General features: G+C 44.8%; 1 protein-coding gene across 2 annotated transcripts in view; it reads right to left on the minus strand.

Annotated features, from left to right (window-relative positions):
• GC (GC vitamin D binding protein) overlaps positions 1 to 27147 on the minus strand; it is a 293245-nt gene that overhangs the window by 114006 nt on the left and 152092 nt on the right. For both annotated transcript variants that reach the window (XM_085641007.1, XM_085641008.1), the window contains exons 6-7: positions 11809 to 11903; positions 1336 to 1465 (exon numbers count right to left, since the gene is read on the minus strand). In XM_085641007.1, the coding sequence (XP_085497133.1) occupies positions 1336 to 1465; positions 11809 to 11903 (225 nt within the window). The remainder of the gene's footprint in view (positions 1 to 1335; positions 1466 to 11808; positions 11904 to 27147) is intronic.

Below are 27147 nucleotides of genomic sequence, written 5' to 3' on the forward strand. Positions count from 1 at the left end.
GGGGCAGATTTATGTTGCACTTGCGGCACTTTTGCGCCGCCGTTGCGTCACTTTTGTGACGCAGCAGCGGCGCAAATCCTGCGCCATGGTGCGGGGCATTTACAAACGTCACGCATCTCCCAGATGCGTCACGTTGTAAAGCCCTGCGCCACATGTAGGCGTTCCAGGGCAGGTGGGGGCGTTCCGGCGCAGGAACGCCTCCTAAAAGTGGCTGAGTGAAATCTACAAGATTTCACTCAGTCACTTTTAGGCCCATGCTGCATCAAAACCCTGCGCCTGCTTGAAGCAGGCGTAAGGATTGACGCAGCATTGTACAGATAGGGCCCCCCAGATCATTGCTGGAGCTGCGTCGCGCTTGCGACGCAACTCCAGCAATGCGCCACTTTTCGGCACAGATGCGTCACGCATCTGTGCCGTTTTTGCCCCATGGTGCGCCGCATTATAAATGCGGCGCATCCATGGTGGCGCAGCTGTGGCGCATAATAACTGGCGCATCCCTGCTGATATGCAGGGATGCGCCAGTCGTCATAAATCTGCCCCCTAGTGTGCAAATGCGTCACTTTTTTGCGCCTGCCTCACAGCAGGCGTAAGACTGACGCAGGCCCTTTCACATGGGGCTTGCCCCATGTGAAAGGACACATTGCTGGAGTTGCGTCACTTTTGTGACACACTCCAGCGATGCGTCACTTTTGCGCCTACAGATACGTCAGAAATACTGACGTATCTGTGACTCCTTGCGACATGATGCGTCATACTGTAAATATGACGCATCACTGGAGTCGCAGGGAGGGCGCAGTGAAAAGTGGCGCATCACTGTTTTCACGCAGTGATGCGTCACTTTTCATAAATGAGGCCCCTTGTTCTCAAATTCCATCTTATTAGGTAACTGTCACTAGGGCACCATTTTACGTGCATTCCGAAAGACATTGAAAATAAGTAACTCCTTCAAAGATGTTGATGGTATATCTTCGGAAGATGCTGACATCAACAACCTCAAACAGGTGGAAAAACATCCATCCCAAAATTCGCAAATAATTTTTCTGTATTTCTCTTCAAAACAGGCATAACGGCATGATCTGTACACTATCTTACAAGTCGGTATACAAGGACGCTGCATGAGAAAAATACACGGGGGGGTATTACAGCCTGCCCACACCAAGCCAAAGTTTTCACTCCACATACAGTAGCATATTAAAATTCCACACAAATATGGAAAATGGGGAACATTTCTAGACCTCCAAAAATGGCAAATACCTTCAAAATTTCACTGCCAACAAAATCAGGCGTTAAGCTTACCAGCATGTTTAACAAGTAAAAATACAAGTGCCACCCTACCTCGGTTTCAAAGCAGTTGTCAGTGAGGGAAGTGCAACATTTAGGCAACATTGGGACGCTCTCTTCGACGATGGGCAGGATGTCCTTGAACTCTGCCGATGGCACCTTTTGGGCAAATGTCACCAATGCACTAAATATGAACAGAAACGTAAACGTGTTTCAGTCAGGCACGATAACACAGTAGCTGGGAACTGTCATGCTGTGATTAAAGGTAAAAAGTTATAAGGTCACAGTTGAGCAACTTTTTTTTTTTTTTAAATGTTTCAAAAACCTTTATTGAGGATATTCAAACAGTTGAGCAACTTGACCCCAGCTAGCATGGTGGGCTTTGCCAAATAAAATGTAGGATCTAGCCCCTGCAGAGTCTTTTTGAATTGAAACAGTATTCTTTTAAGGTCATAGCTCTAGATGAAACTGTACAATCCATATTATCAGGCTCATATCTCCCTTTGACATAGAAAAGTGAACCCCTTCAAAACCTCTGTGATCATCTTTCTGTTGCCTTCATCGCACCGCGCTAAGGGCTAGATGTGCTAAGCCTTTTAACAGTTGCAAACACTCTGGTGTTGTGTTTGCAAACAGTTCAAATGCTTTTGGAATGTACTACTTCCATTTTACATACTCCTAAAATGGGATTGTGTCCCCATGCCGAGTTGGTATTTGGAAGGGTATACGTAGGCGTCCCTTCCAAATATCGAATCAGTGTGATAAGTATCAAATGATTTGTGACCGAAATCCAATCATAAAACATTGAAAAATGATGAACCCCCTTTTGGGGTACTAATGCATTTATAAAAGTAAAGGGGTCCCTTGGGAACCCCCTTCCCCTTTGTGAATTTAAAGAAAAAGTTTTTGGGGGAGTATGGATTGGTCCAGGGTACAACTATTAACTCTCAAACAAACACTTGATAGAAAGTCAACTTTATTTTTAAACACAACCACATTTTCTTTAAGGAAAGTGGGTTTCATCAAAAAATAAAAAGTTTACTTTATCGAAAAGCAATCACACACAAGGTGGTCTGATGAACCTAGCAGGCCCTGTGATAGCTCTCAACTGTAGGTAGTTGCAACTTGCAACCTACCTCATTAATATTCATGAGGTAGACCAAACTATGACCCACTATGAGTCGGAATTTTACAAAGCTATTCAATTTGTGAACAGGATTTTGTAACCACATTTTTATACATGTGGCCCAAAATGTGAGGCTGACCCCAAGAGGCAACCAGGACAGTGGTAGTCAATGGGCTTCACTGCTTCTGAGATATGGATAACATTTACAGGTCATGGGTTTGAATTCCATTGGAGTTTACAAATCTTTCGCCCTTCTGAGATCAATAAAACAAGTACCAGTTTGGGTCCTACCAATTACAAATAAAAAGGCTCTGGAAACAACACCTTATTATTTGTTTCATTCTTTGTTCCAAAACACATGCCATGTAAGTGCGTCAGGCTGATATCTGTGAGTAACTTGCATTTCTCAGGTTGAGCTAGCCTTCCTCTTCTGAGGTAAACAAAATGAGAACATTAGTATTAATGTGTTGGGTAATAATAATGCGCGTTATTGAAAAAACTACAAATTGATACATATATAGTAGCAAGTGCTATGCCAAACACACTTTATTGTACATTCTTTAAGGGACTGGTGTTCTTAAAATTGTTATATTATCAGCATTTGTACAGCACCGCGTTTGCAATTGTAAGGACGCTGAAGCGGTGTTAGCTATATAGCGTGGCAGAATCATTCTGCGGTGTTCACCAAGGAATGGAGTCTAAATTGGTGAAATGATATTTATTTTGCCAGCTCAAAATGCAGATTCTTCTGTAAATTCCGTTAAATACGTATTTTGAACGAAACAACATATGCCTAAATATTGTGCAAAAGGTTGCTTTAATGCATAATAGATCTGAGCTCACAAACTTTGCTACACGTGGCGTTGCGCCATATAAAACTAACCTGAACAACAAACACGTGACATTTCCAAATCTCATCTCCTATCATAAATTACCTATAGGAGCTGACAACTACTTTACTTATTAGCCCTGATATATCTAAGGCCACACTCTTCCACCTACCCTCACTTTTTATGACTTATGGGTTAAAGTTACAGGTGCACCTCTACTTCCATGCTTTAACCTCATGTGATAATTGGTTCTCCAATTTTTCTCTCACCCTATCAGCCTTCCTTCGAATCCCGTCCCTCTTGGAACTACCAGTCCTACTTATATGTATGTATGTAAGGGATTTGTAAAGCGCAGGAGTAACCCCCGAAGGGGTATCTCCGCGCTATGCTAGAGAGGAAGTCAGACAGACACGGGCGGTCACGGATTAAGCCCTGAATAATTCTGTCTTCAGGAGTTTCCTGAAGTGGAAACGACTGGGGCATTTGCGCAAGTCCTCGGGCAGGATGTTCCAGTATTTCGATGCCAGATAGGCAACAGTTTTGCCTCCTGTGCGTATTTTCTTAAAATGGGGGACCACTAGCAGCCCGTTACCTTCCGATCTAAGATGACGATTCGGACAGTAGACTTTAAACTTGCCGGCCAGGTAGCTAGGGCTCGCACCATATAGTGCTTTATGGGCGAGACAACAGAGCTTGAAGTTAATTCTATGGCGGATAGCCAGTGGAGTTGTTTTAACAATGGCCCTGAGGAGGTGCGATGTGTTTTTTTGAGAGCCAGGCGAGCTGCCACATTTTGAACAATCTGCAATCTGCTGAGAAGGGATTCATTTGCAGATGCCAGTAGAGCATTGCAATACTCCAAACGGGCAATAATAAAAGCCTGAATCAAGGTTCTACATACAGAAAGAGGCAGCCACCAGAACACTCTGCACAAAAGGGTCAGGGTATGGTAGCAGGTCCCTGCCGTAGTCATGATTCGGTCCTTCATAGATAACTGTACATCTAAGTGGACCCCTAGGTTTTTTGCCACTATAGTTGGAGAAGGGGCAGGGCCCAACACTGCCGGGCACCACCTAGGGGACCAGGATGCCTGAGCCAAGCCAAACAGCAAGATTTCTGTCTTGGACGCGTTTAGCTGAGGAAAGTGTTCCGTCATCCACTCTGATATGGATAACATGCCCTTTGCAAAACGCTGATCAATGAACTCAGTGTCCTTATCAAAGGACAGGAGTAGTTGGGTATCATCAGAGTAGGAAAAGGAGTAAAACCGTAATCCCGGATGACCTTGGCAAGGGGGGCCACATAGATTTTGAACAAAGTAGGGCTCAGACAAGAGTCCTGGGGCACTCCCTTAGTAAGTTTCAAGGTTTGGGAACGAAATGGACCCAGGTTGATGGTCTGAGTGTGCCGGTCTAAGAAGCTGACAAGCCAATGAAGTGCCTGTCCCTGCAAACCAGCCTCACTCAACTGAAGAATCAAGTTCTGATGAGAGACCATATTGAAGGCTGCTGTCAGATCCAACAAGATCAGCAGCACTGCTTTGTTATCATCCAAGGCCATTTTGATATGATCTGTGACCCTAATGAGGGTTGTCTCTGTGGAGTGGTTGGGTCTAAACCCAGACTGAGAAGGATCAAGAATGGCGTGGTTATCGAGGTCGTCCGTTAACTGAGTGTTAACATAACTCTCTGCCATTTTACTCAGCAGCGAGAAGAGCAAAATGGGGCGATAATTAGAGAGAACTTTAGCAGGCAGCTGATCTTTCTTCTTAATAGGTAGCACTTGAGCGGCCTTCAACTCAAGTGGCAGAATACCTTCGCTTAAAGAAGTGTTCAGAATCTCAGCAATTGGGGTGGCCAGGAGAGGAGCAAGGAGACCAAATTTGTGTGCCGGCATCGCATCAAGAGGAGAGCCAGATTTCACGATTCTAAGCATGGCTTCCACCTGAGAGACCTGAATACCATTAAAACGTTTCAGGCCAACAACTGAGCCACTTACCGTTAAAGATCTTAGTTCAGTAGGCTCAGCGTGACAAGAGTTTTGAGGAAATTGATTATAAATTAAATTAATTTTGTCATCAAGGTACACAGCTATGCTGTCACATAGTCCCTGAGAGGGGGTAATCTGCTGGACGCAAGCTGTGGGCTTAGTGAAGGAGTTAAGGACTTTAAAAAGTTCCTTTGTCGAATTACCTGCCTGGTTCAGTTTTAGTATAACTTGATCTTTACGTGTCTTTTTAAAGTTCTTATTCTAGGCAGTGAGGGCCACTTTAAAATTAAGTATTTCACTATCTTATACTTATACAACCTAGACCTGGGCCAACGACTTCTCCATCACTCTCTTCCTAGACTTTCCAACTTGCCTTTGCAATCCAAGGCCTTCCAAATGTCTTAGTCTCATCCACCAGTTATCTGAGGTTAACCAGCAGAATGACCTGTCCACACTACAAGCACAACTTAAACAGTCTGGACCTACTAGTCCACCTTTTCCATAATTTTCTAATTTTCCAGAGTCTTCCTACATCTAGTCTACACAACACCCAAATTTGTCTGCCTTTAATGAAAACAAGGCAAACCGTTGATACACACTCTCCATCTGAAGCAACCAAATGTTGCAGTAATCCTCAAAAGACAATACTTAGGTAATCTTTTAGCACTCATAAAAAAAGTTAATACTGTGTAGCTAGAGATTTCTCACCTTGTGAAAGGTCTAGGGACACGTTGACGAAGAAGCACAAGAAGCACCACTAAAGGTCTTCAAAGTTCATATGCTCCTGATCCAGGGAGACATCACACACCGTTAATTTGCCCTGAGTTACCAGTGCTATTGCTAACTCTGCAGCAAATTGATGGCTGCAATGAGGCCATGCTGCAGATGCTGCAGATCTTCAGACCAGTCCTGGGTTCCCTGGCAGGGCTTTTGGCCCCACGGACTTGTCTGATCCTCTAGTCAGATTTCTGCCAGCGGGTCCTTCTCTGGCAAAGACTGACCCCACACAAAGTCAACCTATTCCACCACCAGCACCAGGGTACACCTTAACTCCTATGCCGCGAGCTTCACCACTTGATCCTCCATCAGCACCTCCTCCTGCTTCAGTGGTGCCACTTCTGGATCTGTCCCTGGCTTCGGTCTCAGATCCTGAAAGATCCTCAGCAAGGTCTTGCCCATTGTTAAGATACAGTATCACTAAAGCTAGTGCTAAACTCACAAGGGCAACACCTCAGTCTCCGCCTAGGCAGCAGTAAATCAGATGATAGAAGAAATTTTTGGATTGGATTCAGACACCATACAAGGCCTCCAATATGTTTCACATAATGAAGTTGAGAATGTGAAAGCAGTTAAATTGACCTCCCAGTGAATCAGACACTTCTACAGACTTTGCATTTCAATTATGCCATAACTGACCCAATCCTGGCAGCTTGGTCGAAATCATTCTCGACTCCAGCAATGATTCCCCCTATCACAAGATGTCAGAGACCAGCACCAAGTCACCCTATGTTTTTAACACAGCAAAGAACATTGTGAGGCAGCACCCCCAGGAGTAAGTTGAACTCACATTCTTTTCAGGCCACTCCACCCTATAGGAAATCTGAAACTTGGGCAAAAAAGTATTTTTTTCTGCCAGATTAGCAATGCATTGCTTAACAGAAGTTTGCCTCTTGGGTTGTTACATGCATGGCTGTCGTCAGCCTTGCTGTAGGATATGCACAACATGGAAGGACAGGATGCTGCAAAGTATGTTCTACATTCTGAAATGGATAGACTCTGTTGGCCATGCAATGGACAGCAGTGCGATCAAGAGAGATGCCTGATTGCACTCCACATGTTTTTCCAGGATGTTCAGGCATCTTTGATAGATATGATCTTTCATGGATAAATGCTTTCAGTGAGAAGGCTGACGCAGCCATAGTGACATTTAACGACAGTACAGCTACAGCCCACTCACTGGGGTTACTTTGTCCTGCAGGACAGTTCCATCAGCAATACAGAAAATTCAGAGGATATAAAAAAGCTCTTGCATTTTGGCAGTAGCATTCCTACCAGCGTGTGCATCAACCTACGCAAACCTTTCATAATGGCAGGGGCAGCTGTGATGTCAAAATATAAAGTTAACAACAGCAGCAGTACTTCTCATCCTCCTCTTCTCCAGGCATCACTGCCGAGCTTCTTTAATTCAACCTGTAGCCATCTTTTTACAGTCAGTTGGTGGCAGGATCCAGCACTGCCTGCCTTACTGGTGCCCCATCACATCAGACCTATAGCTCCTTTAAATTGTCCAGTTTGGGAATGCCCTCCACTTCCTGGATATTCCTCCCACAATCCCACAGTTCACATTCAGACAGGTGTGGATCACGCCAATATTCAGTCCAAAGAAGTGCTGATATTGCTATCAAAGGGGAGATCTAACTCAAGCCAGAAGCTGAGGGAGTGCTGGGTAAGTGCTCTCAGTAGTTTCTGGTCCCCAAGAAGGATAGGGTGCCTGAGGTCAATTCTGAGATTCAGATTCATTCATTCTTTCATCAGATAATAGAAGTTTAAGAGTAAGAAACTCGCTCAGGCCCTCTTGCCTTAGACACCGAGGATTGGATGGTGTCCCTGGAGCTGTAGGACACCTACTTTAATGTGCTGGTCTTAGAGTCCTACAGGAACTACCTTCATTTTGTGGTGGGGTCAGATCACATGTAATTCACAATCCTGCCCTTCGACCTCATATTGGTTTCTCTGGTATTCACAAAGATCATGCTGTACATCTTTGCAGGTTGAGGATAAATGGATTCCTGTATCTCGACAATTGACTGCTGAAGATGGGCTGTCTCAGGTAGTCTCAGACCACGTACACGCAATGATGTTTTAATTGTTCACCTTGGAGTTCTCCATTAAAAGCCCAAATCCCATCTCCAGCCTGTGCAGAGGATTCACTTTATTGGCACCACTCTGGACAAGTGTCTCCTGAAGACCTTCCCACCTCAAAGACACAAAAGGTGATAGAGAGATGCTTGCAATAAGCCTAACCACTGGCAATCACTCAGGGTAGCATTCCAACCCATTGTTCTTTTGCCTACCATGTCACCTCAGATGAGGAACAGACATATTCACATCAGTCTTGACTGATGCCCCAATAGGAACAGTCCAGCCCAAACTGCCAAGCTAGGTCCTCTCTGAACCGGAACACAAGAAACCCAAGACCGGTTTTGCCCTGATTGGGGACCTTTAGTCTGGAGTAGCTTGTTTCCAGTGGTACAGTGAGCAAGGGACCCCCATCTTGGCATACTCCTGGCCACTTAGGATGGTACATCAAACACACAAAATGTGATGGGAAGATGATTGCAATAAGTCTAACCACTGACAATCGCTCAAGGCAACATTCCAACCAATCGTTCTTTTGCCCATGATGCCACCTCAGATAAGACCTAGCCATTATGTAAATCAGTCTTGACCCTGCTCCAATGGGAGCCGTCCAGCCCGAACTGCCAAGTAAGGTCCTCTTCAAAATGAACACAAGCAACCCAAGACAGGTTTCACCCTCATTGGGGCTCTTTAGTCAGGTGTAGCATGTTTAGAGTGGCAACATGGGAAAGAGACCTATGTCTGGGTATACCCGTGGTCATTTTGGGTGGTACATCAAACACACAAGAGGGGATGGGAGACCTGGCTTGGCAGATCGGGCTGTCCCGATTCCATGTGGAGGATGAGGAGAAGGGTTAAGGATGATTTGCATATGGCTAGGTCAAAGCTGAGGTGACATGGTGAGCAAAAGAACAATGGGGTGGGAGCTACCCTGGGTGATTGCTATAGGTTAGACAAATTTCAAGCATACCTCCCATCACCTGTTGTGTTGATCTTCCCACCTCCACAACAAGTCTACAATATTCAGTCTTTGATCCCAGTGGTATGTTTCTGTTCCAGTCTTGATGGTCCTGAGGATTTTGAATCTCTTAGCATTTTGCTTCCTGTTGGTGCATAATGCTATTGACTCATGCGGTCCCTTCAATGGAATTCACAATTAGCTCAGCACTGAGAATGCTTTTTGTTCAAGATCAGTGTGTCCGACAAGGTGGCTCAGGACTTTCAGTGGTGAATGTCAATCACTCAACTGAGAAGCAGTACTCCTTGCTCCCTCAAGAGATCAGGGTAGTGACAGTTCTAGGCTGGGGAGGTCACCTGAATGAGTTGGAGATCAGTGGTCTCTCGTTCCAGATGAAGTAGCGTCATCATATACATTTGTTAAAGCTGCAAACCACCTGGTTGGCCCTACAGCCCTTTCTACCTTCTATAAAGAGCCGTTCGATCCAGGCGCTGAAGGACAACATTATCACCATGTGATACTGCAAGAGCAGGGCAGAGTGTGGTCTTGTGCCCCCTGTCTTGAGAGTCTGAGGATTTTGCAATCCTGCCACTTCACAGAATCATGCCACTTCCCAGAATCTCCCTGATTGTCTCTGTCGGTGGGATCCTTCAACATCACGGCAGATAAACTCAGCTAATATTATCGCTAATATTATCTTGCTGATCAGGAGTAGGGTCTGCATCCAGAGTCAGTACAAGGTATCTTTGCCCAGTGGGGCAGACCCTTTGCAAACATATTGCTACCTATGAAAACCCTATTACCAGGTTGTATGTTCTACAGTTTCCTGTTTGGGGGTTTCTAGGAAATGCGTACTGTGAAATTACAGCTTCCTATACACATTTCACATTTTCTGTACATTCAGTGGGTCTGGTAGAAAGTCAGGCAGGACTGAGCACAGGTGATTATGGTGGCCCATGTTTGGGCCAGGATGGCCAGGCACTCCAATCCTGTGTCCTTCAGCATCTTCCCTCTGCTTCACTTTCTCTTCAGAAAGTTCTGTTGTTCTAGCAGCAAGGAAAGGTGCTACACCTGAACTTCCACAATCTACATCTCCATGCATGGAGATTGAGATGAAGCAATTGAAAAGTTTTGATCTACTGTTGGAGGTGATGTGACTGATTGCAGCCCTTGCACCAAATATATCTATTCAGGCCTATGGTCCAAGTTTGTTACCTGGTAAACAGAGAAGTAGGTTGACCACCTACAGGCTACACTGTCTGATATATTTGTGTTCATATTATCTTTACCTCAGCGAGGTTTTGCTATTGATACGATTAAGGTTTACTTATTGACCTTTTTGACCTTTATTGCATGTCTGAACAGCCCTCGTTCCTCAAATCACCCAATTTTATGTATTTCTTAAAAGAGCTCTCACATATGTTTTCCCCTTCTCCCTTTAATATGCCACAGTCGGACCTCAATTTGGCTCGAATGCTTCTGATATGGGCTCTTTTTGAGCCTCTTCACAGCTACACTCTAAGACTTTTGATCTTGACCTCATGTTTCTCATCCCAATAACATCTCATTTACTTCAGGCTTTGTCAGTTGAGCCTCTTTATATTACCTTCTTCCCTGATAATATTGTGCTTTCTTTCTCACGAAAGTGATGTTCCCTTTCCATGTGGGGCAGTCTATCAGGCTGCCTGCAACCTTTTCTCTACCAGATCTATCCAAATAGTGGGAGATTCTATACCAGTTGAATTCAAGGCATGCCCATAGCTTCTAGTCATAGGATTAAGGAGAACCATGTAGATGACCAGCTATTTGGCAGGTTTGCTGGTGTAAAGAACAGAAAAGCAGCAAATAAAGTACCTGTACCAAGGAATTGCCCTCTGCGTCAAGCTTTGCTATGCCATGGCCAACAACGTTCATCCTGAGGGGCTTATATATCTCAGAGTTACATTGGATGACATGACCAGATTATGTTGGCATAATTTCCTCCTCGCTAATTGTTCAATGGCTCATTATGTAAGGAGGGCAAACATTTTTGTCAGGCCTTTTTTTATGTACTTGGTAATAACTTATGGCAGTGCTTAATGCATCCACCTTTTAAATCTGAATTATGAAAAATGGTTTTTAGAAGTGATAATATGTGACAATAACGTGTGCACACATTTATTGTGTGTCCTTTTTTTGTGGTGGCCTTGTGCTCTGTGATTTCTTTTTGTGCTGCTGTGTTTTTATGCTGCATTATTGAGATGTTATGTTTTGATGTACATTAGTTGTGTTGCGTTCTGTTTTGACTGCTTTTTGTGTTGTGTCCTGTTATGGTTTAATTTTGTTGTTATGTTGCTTTGTGCGTGTTATTGCACAATGTTCTCTTGTTTACTTTAGGCTTGCCAACAAGTGCTACTACATTTCCACCCAAAAGCAGTACTTGTCTTTAAATGTGCTGTGACATGCAGCCATTTTCCACTCTGTAAGGTGGTAAAATAGTTGTGCTCCCCCTCCTCAAATATTTAAGACCTCAGTCAGTCCAAAACTGTGGCAGAGGCTGTCTTGAATTAGCACTTGCAGTGCTCACTTTATGTGGTGGAACTCATGGTCCCCCAACAATCCTCCAATCCTTCGGGCTGGACTGAGGTGCGCTGATATCGCGGGGTTGTTCAGGGTGGACAAATGGAGCGCCTCACCATGCCAAAATGGCACCCTCCCCAAGCATGAGAGCAATGACATATGATCAAGAGAAAAACATTGGATTTTGCAATAAATATATTTCTTACATAAACCTGGTCTTTTCATCTCCCAAACTAGAATAGCGGGAACACAATCGGTTTGACATCACAGTGAGTATCTGTATAGGTTTTCTCAGCAGTTTCTAGAAAGAAAAACAATTTAGAAATTATATCATTAGATAGAGAAGATATTGGTCTTTGCATTCAAATGCAGTGGAAGAAGGATAATTAAAAAATGTGGCAGAGCTCATCCAACTATGCAGCCAAGCTGCCTGTACAAGTGTTTAAGCAGGCTGCCTTAAATGTCAAGTCAGCTGCTTGCAACCACACTTTGTGTGCTTGGGTCAGGCGAGGCATTCAGCTTCCCCCCATATAACATCCAGAGGGTGCTTGTAAGCAACGCCCTAGGGATGGGCGCCCCTGTAAGACAGTTTGGCAGTGACGGTAGTGCTGAATGTCCATCCCCAAGCATTGGCTGAGCTTGAGAGACAATCATTCGGCTTACCCTTAGATCTGCCCTTAGCACTGCAGCTCCAATCACCCCAAGAGTGTCCCCAGTTATGGAGCTCACCTTCCTGGGTTCAAAGGCCAGCCTCTCTCTGTTTCCTGAATTCTGGGCCCTTACTGAGAGAGTTGCTGCAGTTCACCCATTCAGCTCCAGTCCAATACATATCTATGAGATACTGAAGAGTCAGATGCCCCCCACCCATTATTTTGCCTTGTACCAATGTGCTTGGCATACGATATGGGTACCTGGGTCGTGCTGTAAATGACTGGCATTTTAGGATTAGTAAACGATAGGGTGCTTGTGCACGAAAAACACCAATTTGTATATGATGAGACAATTGAAGGACAAAATTGCAATGATCTGCACATATGTATTTATTGACCATGACACAAAGATTTTTGGGTACAAAAAAGAATTCAGTGAAGATTACAAGTCAATATTTGGGGACAATATTAATGTACTGTTAGAAAATGACAGATGATAAATAAATTCATTTATCTAAGAATGAGAAGTTAGGATTAAGAGATAAAGGATTACAATTGATTTCACCTTAGGTACCTTTATCTCAATGGTTATATTTTTAGGGTTCAGTGTATTAAGGAGAAGTGCACAAAAACATTCACTTGTCTTGATAAGTCACAAGCTACGAGTGTTTGCCCAGGGAGAACTTAACCTTCCTATCAGCCACCACCTTTCATCACAAACGCTCCAGTGCAATAACAGCCGTGTTCCCTAGGATAAAAGGTCTATTTACAGTCTTCTTTCCCCAAGCCTTCCAATGATCTTTGTGGGAAAAGCGAAACCAGAGTCGTCACTTCAGTTAGTGAATGTTCTGCCTTTTTCTGGCAAGATAGTGAATAGGGTTGCTCCTTTCTTTGAAAAGTGATATATTGCTGGGAGACATCGTTTACTATGAATGCGCTAAAAGGCATTCCATTACAACGCAGTCGTTACAACGACCGCGTTGTTTCAACGCGAAGCATTACATCGCAAGTCATTATAACGACTTGCGTCAGGGCACGCGCTGGTGTTGGATTTACAATCCAAAACCTTTCCTGCTGATGCACAAACTGGAGTAGGAATAGTAAATAGTACTATTCCTAAGTCCAGCATGCCCCCTAAAGCAAGTCGTTGTAATGACTTGCAATGTAATGGTTCGCATTGATACAACGCGGTTGTCGGCACTTGCTTTCTCTGACCCATACAGAGTTTAATGTAGAATTTTATGACAAGACATTTTAGAGTGATATCTTGTCTAGTTCAATTTCCAAGGAGGACATAAAGTTTGTATGAAAGTGGGTCTGTAGTCAATTGAGGGTTTTATGACTAAGACTCATAGGGCCCGATGCAGAAAAGTAGACCTGAAGTCTAAGGTGTATATTTATGACAGCTTTTCCTCATGCTTGCACCACGCAATGTGATAAATGCGTGATGCAAACCTCTAAGTCAGATTTATGAATACACGCAAAGCCACTTTATATGGCTTTGAATTTCTTCAAGAATCTGGTGTAAGGTTGGGGGGACTGAGCTTGCTCGCGACCAAGAAGGCCGCTTGAACTGTCAGCTCCGAGATACCGTCACAATATCCTTTAATTATCCGGCAACTGCACGACTGGTGACGCAGCACAAGGTGTGTTCTGGCTTTCGGAAGACGGCCGGACTGGAAAGACCCTACCCTGACCCCTGTGCGACTTGTGTGGACGGAGATACGTCGACCCGCTGAGAGTCATTCAGATAGGCCCTGATCCCCGGGACACAGTAGCGCTGGGTAGCGGCGCACGCCCGGAGACTCCGGCGCGCGCGGACCCGGAACGCATTCACTGCGCTCTCCAGTTGAAATTACACTTGGGACAGCGGCTACTGAATGGACCTTTAAGCCACAGCAACCTGGGAGTGCTGCATTGCTCCCTGCTAGCTCACCACGCGGCAGCAGTGGAAGACGCGCGACCTGGCGCTGTGCTGGTGTGGTAAATAAAATTCCTTTACCGGGACTGAATTTGATACAGAAACATTATAAAATAGCTCAGTAAAATGAGAGGCAGAATCCGTGATATTAGAGTTTCGGAATGGGCTTTATTCCAGTGATCGATTATAATCGGTTGCTCCAAGTTCCATCACCACGGGGGTTCAGGAAGTGAAGTACATACTTTATTGACAAGAAGTAACTTTTATAGTACATACATTACAATGAAGCGAATGCAGTAGGCGTAACAATTGATAAGGAAAATGACGATTTGTCTGCGTAACCAGAAATGGGTGTAATAAAGAGTAAAAAGGAACATAATTGGTTATGATGTCATACATAGGTGGATCTATAAGATAATACTTGGCCTAGATGCGCGCGCAGCAGTATGACGTGTAATTGACGTGTAACTAGGGGGTGAAGGGGACTTGACATTTAGCTCTACATGTGGAGACGAAAAGTCTGGGGGGTCAAGTCAACCTAATCCCAAATCATATCTAACATCCTATGTTTAAAGAACTATGTTATCCACAAAAGAAGGACTCTCGGACAGAATCTATTCTATACTGACTGTGCGTGCATGTACAAGCGTCTAAGTGTCTACACTGAATGCGAGGGGGTAGGAATATTCCATGGTAACAGGGCTATGAATTACTTGCATAAGGGCAGAGAAGCCGGGCCTTTTGCTCGGTAACTGGAAGAATGTTTACTTAAACTACTAGGCAGGAATGCATCGGCTGAGGGGGAAAGCAGATAATTCGAAGGTGAAATACAGTTTTTGGCAGAGAATAGGCTGATGTCAGGCTTCGTGAGCCTCGCAGAGAATGAGACAAAGTTCATGGTCACAGATGCAGGCTCAGACTGGAGCTTTCAGAGGCAGAAAGCAAGAAGAGTTTTGATGACAGAATCAGGGCCTGCTTGCCTGGACTGTAAAATGGCATAAGTGAACCATATAAAGCCGGTGGCCTTTCATATTTAGGAATGGAATATCCGGCCTATTCATGGCGGATCTGACAGAGGACATGTCGACGTTGGACGCACATGTATTTGCGTCTTCATAACTGGAACTGGAGGAAACATACATGTACTTGTGATATGCACATAGAACCGTTGGGGTCCAAGATAGGGGACATAACTGACCAGAAAAATCCATATTTCCACATTCCCTCCTTGTCCCCTACTTGCCCTTCAAGAGATATCAATCTTCATTAATCCATTGATCTGTTCATATAGCATCATTTGTTCTTCTTTCTTCTTCCGTGACGAATGAAATCTTGGTGGTGGAATACACGATGTGGCACACAGACCACAGATCGCTGGTCCACATTGTAGACATAGACAGCAACTGAATAGTATGAGAAGGCCAATACCTAGGAAGGATAAAACTCTCCATCCCCAGGCTGATATCACACTCCAAAACCAACTGGACCAAGTCCAAGTCCCTGGGTTCTGGTGTATCTGGCTTACAATCTTATGAAGGCGAGTGATGGCTTTATATACAGATGGCGAATTTTCTGGTATGAATACGCAGCAGCTTGATCCGATGACCCTACAAGCTCCGCCCCTATCAGCCAGGATGACGTCAAGGACAAGACGATTTTGAAGCACAACAATCCGCATAGCAGACTGCTCTTCTGTTAAATTGCCTAAGGCGGAAATAGTCTCATTCACTACTGCTTCAAGGGTTCTAGTTAATCTACGTATCAGCTTACTATTAGTAACGGTACCTATGTAGGGAAAGATGCCTTTATTAAAATCTACATACTTGTCCCATGCCGTCTCAGTGTAATCGACAATGGGGAGATCTCTCCGCTCTCTGTTGTGTACTAAATGAATATTTCTGTAATAATCAGGAGGAGCTAGGAAAACAGGTGGCAAAAGGAATGCAATGTAGCAGGTACCATCCCAATCTAGAGGTAAACGCATATATGCAGTCTGACCACATACAAAGTAGGAATGGCGAGAAGCTCTAAATGAAGATTTGCCTTGATCACTGAATTCTACTATAGTAGTGCATTTACTATGGCCCATATGTATGGAACCAACCTTTCTTACACACAATTCACCCTTCGCTGGAAATACTGACATGGTGGGTAAGACTAGTTCAATTTCGGATACGACATTTAGAATCATGAGATTAGGTGTAAAATTACCTAATCCATATACTTCATTTTCTAGATCAGTTCCTGTTCTTTTGGGGCGACCCTCCTTGTCAGGGTAGCAGACCTTGAGTAAAACTAGGTTCAGGTTTCCCCATACCCAATGATCTTGGTAAACTGCTGTGTCTGAGTCTATGGAATTGATTAAACTGAACCATGCTCTACAGGAGCCATTACGTGTAAATGGATGTGGAAAGAAAGGCAGGACTCCTTCATAATTCTGATAGGGAGGGAGTCGGCCACACACCCAACAATTGGTGGCATTACTAGTCTGATGGGAATGATGTAACATACTAATGAAAGTGTTATTGCGCAGCGCAAGTCTATAAGACAATTCATGTGGAGGTAAGTCACTAAAAGAATGTTCAGCAGCAATATTATAAACATGTCTAGAAATAGGGTAATATATGTGCAACAACATACTTGTAACAATTATTAAAAGACTTAATAAAAACAGAATTAATAATGTCACTATGCAGTGGCTACGCAGTGATTTACAATACGCCTGTCGTTTCAACATTTTCCGGGTATTTTCTCTACTCAGGTCCAAGGGATACATGTCAGAGACAATTCAACCGCTTCACCTTGGAGAGGACTTAAACAATCAAATTGCTCGACTTGTTGGGCCTAAGCTTTAGTTTGTAAAGTTCGGTTTCAGTCTTTTCAACCAAAGGAAGTTTTGAATCAGTCTGTGAGGGAGTGCGGGGCACAATGTCTATATCCGAGGATAGTCCATGAAATTTCTTGATATGACTTGAATGAATCCAGCCCTTGCGGCCCTCGATCTTCACGGCTGTCCTTGTGGTCAGCAGGACCAACTTGGGTGCTTTCCACCTGGGCTCCAGCTGAGTCTTTCGTTCGAAATTCCTCACAAAGACCAGGTCCCCCGGAACCACGTCATGGGGTTTCACCTCGGTGTTGTCGGGAAAGGCTGCAGCTACCTGTGAACGACAAGATTGTAGTGCAGACATCAAGGAAGCCAAGTAATCTGTCAGCATATTGCAGTCAATATCAGTTATTTTGCGTGGTACGGGCGTCCCCCACATATTTGGTGGTCTACCGAAGATCACCTCATACGGGGATAGCCCTGTTCGAGAGTGTGCTACCATTCTCATGTAAAAGAGTGCAACTGGTAACGCTACTATCCAGTCGACACCTTTCTCTCTGCATATTTTGGACAATCTGATTTTCAGTATCTGGTTATGTCTTTCTACGAGACCTGCTGCCTCGGGGTGTCGAACACAGTGGAATTTCCACTGATAACCTAACAGAAGTGAAACGTGTTTCATTAATTCGGATGAGAACGGCTGGCCGTTATCTGAGTGAACAACACGTGGTAAACCGTATCGTGGGAAGAATTCTCGAACCAACTGTTTGGCAGTAGTCGGGGCAGTGTAATCTGAAACCGGGTACGCCTCTGTCCAACGGGACAGAGCGCAGACAACTACGAGAACATATTTGAATCCTCGACATCGTTCCATCTGGATATAGTCCATCTGGAGTACTTCAAAAGGATTATTAGGAGGATGAAATCCACCCTGTTCTACGGGAACGCTTTTTCCTGGGTTAAACTGGCAACAGATCATACAGGTACGGACCTTTTGTTTGGCTGCTGCTCGTAAATGTTTGTTGAACCAAATGTGTTGAATGCTGTCTAGCATAGCTTTTTCTCCTAGATGTGCTGGACTATGTATAGTGTTAATTATAACTTGGACCATTGAATCAGGAAGGAACCATACAGACTTTTCCTTCATCATCCATCCTTGGTCCGTTTGGATCCCTCCTAATTCAGTCCATTTCTTTATTTCGTCTGGTGTAGCATGTGTCTGTATGTCAATCACGTCAAGAGTAGGATCTTTAACTGTCATACAATGTGTCGGTGTCGGGACTATTGTCTTTGTCATGTCGGGGGTTTGAGTTTGAGCCGTCTGTTTAGCTGTTCTGTCGGCTAGATCATTGCCTTGGGAAATGATATCAGTAATCTTCGTATGAGCCTTACATTTCATAATTGATATTGCAGTGGGTAGATGTATCGCATCTAATAAGGCATGAATGAGGGGTCCGTTCTGAATGTGGGCACCGTGGGAAGTTAAATAACCTCTTTCTCGCCACAGCACGCCGAAGTCATGTACAACTCCGAATGCATAACGTGAATCAGTGTATATGTTGACTTTTTTATTCGTGGCTTGAATACAGGCTTGTGTCAGAGCGATGAGCTCTGCGGCTTGAGCTGACAAAGTATTTATATGATTAGTTTCAATGACTTCAGTATCTGTTGTGACTGCGTAAGCGGCCACTAATTCTCCTGCACTTGTTCTCATACATGAACCATCTACATACAACGTCAGGTCTGGATCGGACAATGGAACATCGGTCAAGTCTTGTCTGGGTTTTGTCGTTACAGTAATAACTTCAATACAGTCATGGGCTAGTGGGTCTGTTCCGGTTACTGGCAAAAGTGTGGCAGGATTCAATGTGTTACAGCGTCTGATTTCTATGTGTGGCTGAAACAGTGTAAGTTCGTACCCTGTAAGTCGCGCTATAGTCAAGTGTTGTGTTTGTGTTCTATTTACAAGAACCTCCACTGCGTGTGGTACTTGAACTGTCAATGGATGTCCTAACACTATGGCATCGCTTTGTCTGATTGCTAAAGCTGTCGCTGCCACTGATTTCAGGCATGCAGGCAAAGCCTGAGCTACGGGATCTAATGTACTAGAAAAATAAGCACATGGTTTGTGTGCTCCTGCTTGATCCTGTGTGAGTACTGACAAGGCAGTACCTTCGCGTTCTGTAACAAAGAGTGTAAACTGTTTTCTGTAACATGGTGTTGCTAAAACAGGTGCTTGGCATAAAGCTTTCTTTAGGCTTTCAAAAGCTTGTGTATGTTCTTGAGTCCAAGGGAGAACAGTCGATGTGGCTGCCTCCTGTGTGGTTAACTGAATGAGTGGTTTTGCTAGAAATGCATACTGAGGGATCCACTGCCTACAATATGAAGTGAGGCCTATGAAAGCTCGTACCTCCTTTTGTGTCTTGGGTATAGGCATGTTAGCTATTAACTGAATGCGGTCGGGTGTAAGCTGCCTTCCCTCCTTGGACAGCGAGTGTCCAAGATAAACAACTCGCTGGACACAGAATTGCAGCTTAGAAGGGGACACCTTGTGCCCCTTTTCGGCTAGAAATTGTAAAACTGTCAGTGATGCTTTCTCACATTCAGGTTCGCTTATCGCGGTGATCAGCAGATCATCGACGTATTGAAGCAGTGCAGTGTTAACTGGCATGTGGATACTGTCAAGTTCTCGTTTCAGTGCTTGGCTATAGATGCTGGGGCTTTCTGTAAATCCTTGAGGTGCGCGTGAGAATTTAAAGCTACGTCCATTTAAACTAAATCCGAACAAATATTGGCTTTCCGGATCTATTGGGACGCTGAAAAAGGCATTCTTGAGATCAATTACAGTAAAGAATGTTGCTTCGGAATCAATGGCTGTCAGTAATGACGAGATATCTGGGACCACAGGAAATTGTGGCACAATGCACTTGTTTAATTCGCGCAGATCAATAACCAATCGATATACTGGCGGGGCCTTTGGATCTGTTCGTTTAAGAATCGGAATTATCGGTGAATTACATACATTGGAGTCTGTTTCCACAACTACTCCTTGGGCAATGAGCTCGTCAATGATTTGTAGTAAAGCCACTACAGCATCTGGTGGTAACTTGTATTGTCGCATTCGTGGTAGCACCACTCCTGCCTTTAATGTGACTCTATATGGTGTAATATTCATGCATCCAACATCAGTAGGGCCTTGTGCCCATAGACGTGTAGGTAAAGTCTGCAGTCGGGGATCCATGTCTCTAGACACATAGTGACCTTTAAAATCACGTAAAAACAACCTTACACCTTCCGGAGAACAACATATTATGGCTTCTAGAGCTTTCAGGGTTTTAATTCCTAACAGATTTTCTGGACATGATTTAGTAAGCAATAAATCTGTAGTTCGGGTCAGAGGTCCTATCGTAAGTGGCAGTGGTTGTGACACTTCATTAACAATAGGTTTTCCTGAAAAACCAAGGGAAATATTCTGAGAGCCTGAGAGGGGTGCCCCTGGAACTTCACTACGTTTTATGGTCGTTCGACTTGCCCCTGTATCGAGTAAAAACTTCCTATCTTGGCCTAATAATTCACTATGTACATAAGGTCCTTCTTGATCTACAGGAATCTCGATAAGGGGTAAATCAACTTCCCTCTCTAGGCTTGTTCATGCGTAACGCTGATACTCGGGATATTCATACTGTGCGGTCTGATACATTTGTCGTGTTGTTGTCTGTGTGGCAGTAACAGGCAACGGTGGTGCAGCTGGCACAAACTGTATTGGCTGTTGTGCGGCTGGCATGGCCTGGGCATGCTGCATAGCTCCTTGTTCATTCTGATCTTGTCTGAGTGGCCGTGATCTTTCTTGTGTTTTACCTATGGCGATATTATGTTTTAAAACTGGACAATCGTGTACGTAATGACCTGGCTTTTTACAATAATTGCATGTCCCTTTTACAGGTCCTGCTGAATCGGAATGTGTCATACCCTTTTTATGTCCTTCCGCTGGAACTGTCTGGGAAACTAGCATTTTCATTTTCGTGTCCTTCATGCGTCTGTGTTCATGTTCTTGTTCCTCTCTAATTCTATTGTGATGGTACTGTAGCATTTGTAACATTTGTGATGGAGTGTTACCTTGCCAGGTACTCTCGAATTTTAATACTCTATTCTTTACTGGGGGCATTGCATTTTCTACTAATTTTGTTACAAACAGATGCGGGTATGATTCGCTACTGGCTTTTATGCCACTATTTATACCAAAACATTTTTCAAATCGGGCATAGTAATCACTAGTGTCTTCATCTTGCTTCTGCTTACAGGCTGAAATCGTTCCCCAATCTTCCTTTTTCGTAGTTAATAAACGTGGCAGTACCTGTACTAGTAAACCTGGTAATACTTTAGTTTTATCCCCAAGTCCTGCTCCTGCAGTTCGGGCCTTTTCTTCCGCTTCTAACACTGACCATTCTATCTTTTGGTCACCTACCTCCCACTCTTTTTCCTTGAGTTTTTCATAAATGCCAGCAGGCATCAATACCTTTAATATTGTCATAATGTCGGGATAGGTATACTCTCCCATGAGTAACATGTCTTTAATTTCTCGGTGAAAACCCGCTGGATCTTTGTCATGACTGGGTACCACTTTCTTCATTTGTAACAATTCTATTTTTGATATGGGCGTATATACAAATACGCGCTTAAACTCGTTGTCCTCGCCTTTTATTGGGTGCACTTCTCGTAACGGATTCTGTCTATCCATGTGATACGTGGTTCTTTCCTTGACGGGCACTGAGACCTGCTCTGAGCATACAAAAAGAATATACTGCTTTCTTGATTCTAGAATTTCTTTAATTAATTTAGTACCTGGACCTCTCCATTTATTCATAAGCAATTCAGTCAGTATGTCAGGTAAGGGACCAGGGTCCGAATGCTGACTCCGATATAGTATAATGAGTTGTTGAATCATATAAATCCCAGCTAACCTCTGTTCATCTGGGGTGAGATTCAGAAATGTGCGTACTACTGTATCATCACTATATTTTCCGGGACTGTCCACCCAATGGACAGCTGCCCTGGCTAAATCTTGTTCATCCATGGAGTCGAGAAAATGATAACCCCTTCGTTCTCGTAGTAGTTTGTCGGCGGTTTGGAACGAACGCTCGTTAGACCTTATATTAATTATAGGTATTTGAAAATTCCTGTTATTATCTGGACATATCGGATGTATTGAGTCAGTATGACATCTAGTCTGATTCCTATTACAAGATCTTCCTCTACCTACATAGGCTATGGTGTCCGACTGTCCTGCGGGCAGTCCTGACCCTTCTTCCTCGCTTTGTTCGAACTCGTCTGCCTCTAATCTCTCTTTGTGTAGGCGTTCTATTTCTTTACGGATCTTTCGGCACATGGCTATTATACAATTTTGCTTGTCATGTCTCCCTTCTGATATATTCTGACTCCATCTGGTAAGAATTTGCATTACTTCCGGGTCCACCCCCGGTCGGTCTACATTTCTGATCACACAGTTTATGAGGAAACGTAACAGTTCCCCCTGTATCTCTACTTTCTGGTACTCCATAGCTCTGTTAATACATTCTGGATCTCGTCCTGTTTGGACAAAATGATATATTTCGTCTAGATGCGCAGTCATTCCTGGTAACTTCGCTAAATACACTGCGGCTCGTCTGATACGCAATGAGGCCAGGGTCATTTCGTCCTCTATACCGGGCACCGGGTCATATCTACAATCTACGAGAAGTTCTTTAAGTGCACGAGCACTTACGAATTTGGGTGTACGTGAATGCGCTGACTCTTGAAAAGTAAGTTTATTTATTCTAGGTGGCGTAGAAAAGATATTGGTAGCACCTCCCGTGGCCCCATCTGGGGCGTCGGGTGTGAAAGGATTCGTTGAACGTGACACAGCAACTATAGGTGTGGACACAGCTATAGAAGTAGCTGTAGGAACAGATACAGAAACAGATGTGCTTGCCGGAACTTGTGACTCGATTTGTTGCTGTAGGGATACGGGTACTGGATCTTGGCGTAGGACCTCCCTGATATGCGGTCTATGTGGGGCGGAATTAGCATACTCGGGAGCTGCGTCATCTAAATATGAGGAAAGAAAAACATCTTCTGCGGTTCTAGGATGCCCCTTAGGATGTACCTTGATTGGGAATAATGGGGGTGGCAAGTCTTTCGGTATCTCTGGAGTAGCCTTAGGTAATCCTTCGGCCAGAAGGGGATACATACCATTCATAAGGGCATTTCTTTGTCTGTCTACTTGTTCTGATTTCACTCGGATACCTTCCTCAATTAATAGATTTCCTTGAACTTTATTTGAACTTTCTTTATTCCTTTCTTCCTGTCTACGTGCTTTTTCTGTACGTCTATGAGATTCTTTACGCCATAACTCAACGGCGTCTTTTTGTGACTGTCTGACTTTCCTTTTCCATAACTCTTCCTCGACTTTCATGATGCACTCTGCATCCCAGGTCCCCGCTGCGGGCCACCTCTGACTTTCTGGTAATCCCTTGGTGTAGTCTACCCATAAATCAAGAAATAATATAGCGTCTAAGCCATGTTTGTGATACATGAAGTGCCCTGGAGTGTCCCTAGGAGGAATAGGGACGGCTTCTTCGAGAACCCCTTTTCTAGTCGTGATCTGTCTTAATTTCGAAAAGAGCGGCATATTGACAACTGATCCGATACTTAATCTTGAACACACTTAATACAAAAGCACAATAATGAACAACCATTCATACCACAATATGCAGGACGTTTAACACATTAAACATTAAACATTAAACATTTTTTTACCTTTAAAATAAACAACAATGATGATCGTCTGCATAACTAATCACCAAGCATAACTCTTGACACTAACTAGATACTTCGGAATACTTGATATACTGCTAAACAGTACAGATACACTGCTAAAACAGTGCAGACCGGATTTGTGTACCCAAACCCGTCTTGACCGGCACAACCTATGTGCACGTCAGAAATGCCTCCCCAGTAATGGTACTCACCGGGTAGCTTCGGAAACGGAAGGCCTCGGTAACTTGAACTTGAACCGGACTGGACTCGACTCGTCTCGTCGGAAACTGGGCTTGACTTCGAACTGGTGGGTCTCTATATACCTCGGATCTTGCTCTCTCAGCTAGGCTCTGGTCGGGATACTTTGCACCTCTCACCGCCTCGTCTGGGTGTTGATCGCAGTCTCAGTCGCCCCCGCTTGACCGGAGGGAGATACAGGAAATCCTGCTGGTACGCGTTATTGTCCGTCCAGCTGTGGCAGGAGACCGGGCCTGCAACTCACCGCCGGCGCGTGAGATGAGAAAGTGTCCCTATTCGGGCGCCATCATGTGGTAAATAAAATTCCTTTACCGGGACTGAATTTGATACAGAAACATTATAAAATAGCTCAGTAAAATGAGAGGCAGAATCCGTGATATTAGAGTTTCGGAATGGGCTTTATTCCAGTGATCGATTATAATCGGTTGCTCCAAGTTCCATCACCACGGGGGTTCAGGAAGTGAAGTACATACTTTATTGACAAGAAGTAACTTTTATAGTACATGCATTACAATGAAGCGAATGCAGTAGGCGTAACAATTGATAAGGAAAATGACGATTTGTCTGCGTAACCAGAAATGGGTGTAATAAAGAGTAAAAAGGAACATAATTGGTTATGATGTCATACATAGGTGGATCTATAAGATAATACTTGGCCTAGATGCGCGCGCAGCAGTATGACGTGTAATTGACGTGTAACTAGGGGGTGAAGGGGACTTGACATTTAGCTCTACATGTGGAGACGAAAAGTCTGGGGGGTCAAGTCAACCTAATCCCAAATCATATCTAACATCCTATGTTTAAAGAACTATGTTATCCACAAAAGAAGGACTCTCGGACAGAATCTATTCTATACTGACTGTGCGTGCATGTACAAGCGTCTAAGTGTCTACACTGAATGCGAGGGGGTAGGAATATTCCATGGTAACAGGGCTATGAATTACTTGCATAAGGGCAGAGAAGCCGGGCCTTTTGCTCGGTAACTGGAAGAATGTTTACTTAAACTACTAGGCAGGAATGCATCGGCTGAGGGGGAAAGCAGATAATTCGAAGGTGAAATACAGTTTTTGGCAGAGAATAGGCTGATGTCAGGCTTCGTGAGCCTCGCAGAGAATGAGACAAAGTTCATGGTCACAGATGCAGGCTCAGACTGGAGCTTTCAGAGGCAGAAAGCAAGAAGAGTTTTGATGACAGAATCAGGGCCTGCTTGCCTGGACTGTAAAATGGCATAAGTGAACCATATAAAGCCGGTGGCCTTTCATATTTAGGAATGGAATATCCGGCCTATTCATGGCGGATCTGACAGAGGACATGTCGACGTTGGACGCACATGTATTTGCGTCTTCATAACTGGAACTGGAGGAAACATACATGTACTTGTGATATGCACATAGAACCGTTGGGGTCCAAGATAGGGGACATAACTGACCAGAAAAATCCATATTTCCACACTGGTCAGCCGTGGCTGGTGGGAATGGCGGCTCGCACTGTGGAACCCATGCTGCCATACTGGGCCCCTTTTAGCTCCTGTGCAGATGCTATCTCTGCGGGATGCCTTCCTGATGAGCCACGCTTGTTGCCGACACGACTTGGGGACCCTGTGAGCCCTGGGGCCCTATACGGACGCCCGGGTCGCTGCCAGGAAGGTGAGAGGCCTATTTGGGCAGTGAATGGTATGTCTCTGAGGGCTGCACCGCACAGGCAGTGTGGCGTAACTGTAGCGGTGACTGCAGGCGGGTCACTAAGAGCCCGGTACAGTGGCAAGCCTGGGCACCTGGGGTCGAACTGTGGTTGTGGTGCTCCTGCTCATGGCTTCCGCCCTAGCCAACGTCGCCTGAACCGGCTGATTCCTCACAGCTGAGATGGACCCGCTTGAAGATCTGTTGCCCGCTGCTTCCCTTTGGCCCTCCCTGTGCCCACTTCGGGGCATGCTGCACGGAGCACTGTGACGTTCATCTTGCTTGTGCGACAAGCGTACCGGGCTGAAGGGACTGTGACGGCCACTGTTACATATTGAAGTTGCTATTGCAGATTCCCCTTGGGCGCAGGTCTTCAATTCCATTACGCTGGAGTGCGGGTCTATGGACTGAAGTCGGGAGCTGAGGTCTTGAGCACGAGTTGCTGAGAGGGTGAACAGTATTGCCGCGATCACGGTTTCTCCCCGCCTGGCCGAGTGCGTTGGTTGAAGTCAGGAGGTGGTACGGTCAATCAGCGAACAGTCACACCATGTATAGTATCTAACACCCTTGGGGTGTGGAGTTTCAGCTGCCCGCATGCTGGGAACCACTCGAGACGAGGATGGGTAGAGTGGACAAAGCACAACCGAAAATATCGTTAGAGCACGAAAGATCGAAGTCCCAGGACGCTTACACCAAAGAAGCAACCAGAATGCAAGGGCCGCCTGCTGAAGAGGCAAACCCTGATCTCCGGAGTATGCTGGTGGCCATGGAGAAAACTTGCAGAGTGGTATCTCTGCATTGAGCACTAAGATGGACGCAATAACCTACAGGATGGACCGAATGGCTGAACAACTTGATAAGCATGCCGAAAGGCTGGACATGTCAGAGCGCAGGATAACAGAAGTGGAGGAAGCGCATACCACCCTGGATACTGAACATAAGCAGCTTGGCAGAGTCTTGAGGGTCTTGCAAGACAAAACTGAGGACTTAGAGGCGTGCTCTCGACGCTGTAATCTTAGAATCACTGGCCTGGCGGAGAACACCCCAACTGGCAACATGGAACAATTCATTTAGAAACTACTTGTTACCCTGCTTGGAGAAGGAACTTTTTCTGCTATGTTTGTGGTGGAAAGGGCCCACCGATCCCTGGGTCCGCGTCCGCCTCCGGGAGCGGCTCCTAGGCCGATTATTGCACAACTGCTCAACTATCGAGACAGGGATGCTGCGCTGAAACTGGCGAGGGAAAAGCAGCCTTTGCAATACGAGGGTTCCACGATTTCCCTGTTTCCGGACTTCACAATCCGGATGCAGGAAGCGCAGCGTCAGTTCGTACCAATGAAGAAGCAGCTCCGTGACCTTGGCATCGACTACGCCATGTTGTATCCTGCGAGACTCCGGGTCAATAGACAAGGTCGCTC

This window comes from Triturus cristatus, chromosome 2_2, assembly GCF_964204655.1.
Source record: "Triturus cristatus chromosome 2_2, aTriCri1.1, whole genome shotgun sequence".
Lineage (NCBI taxonomy): Eukaryota > Metazoa > Chordata > Amphibia > Caudata > Salamandridae > Triturus > Triturus cristatus.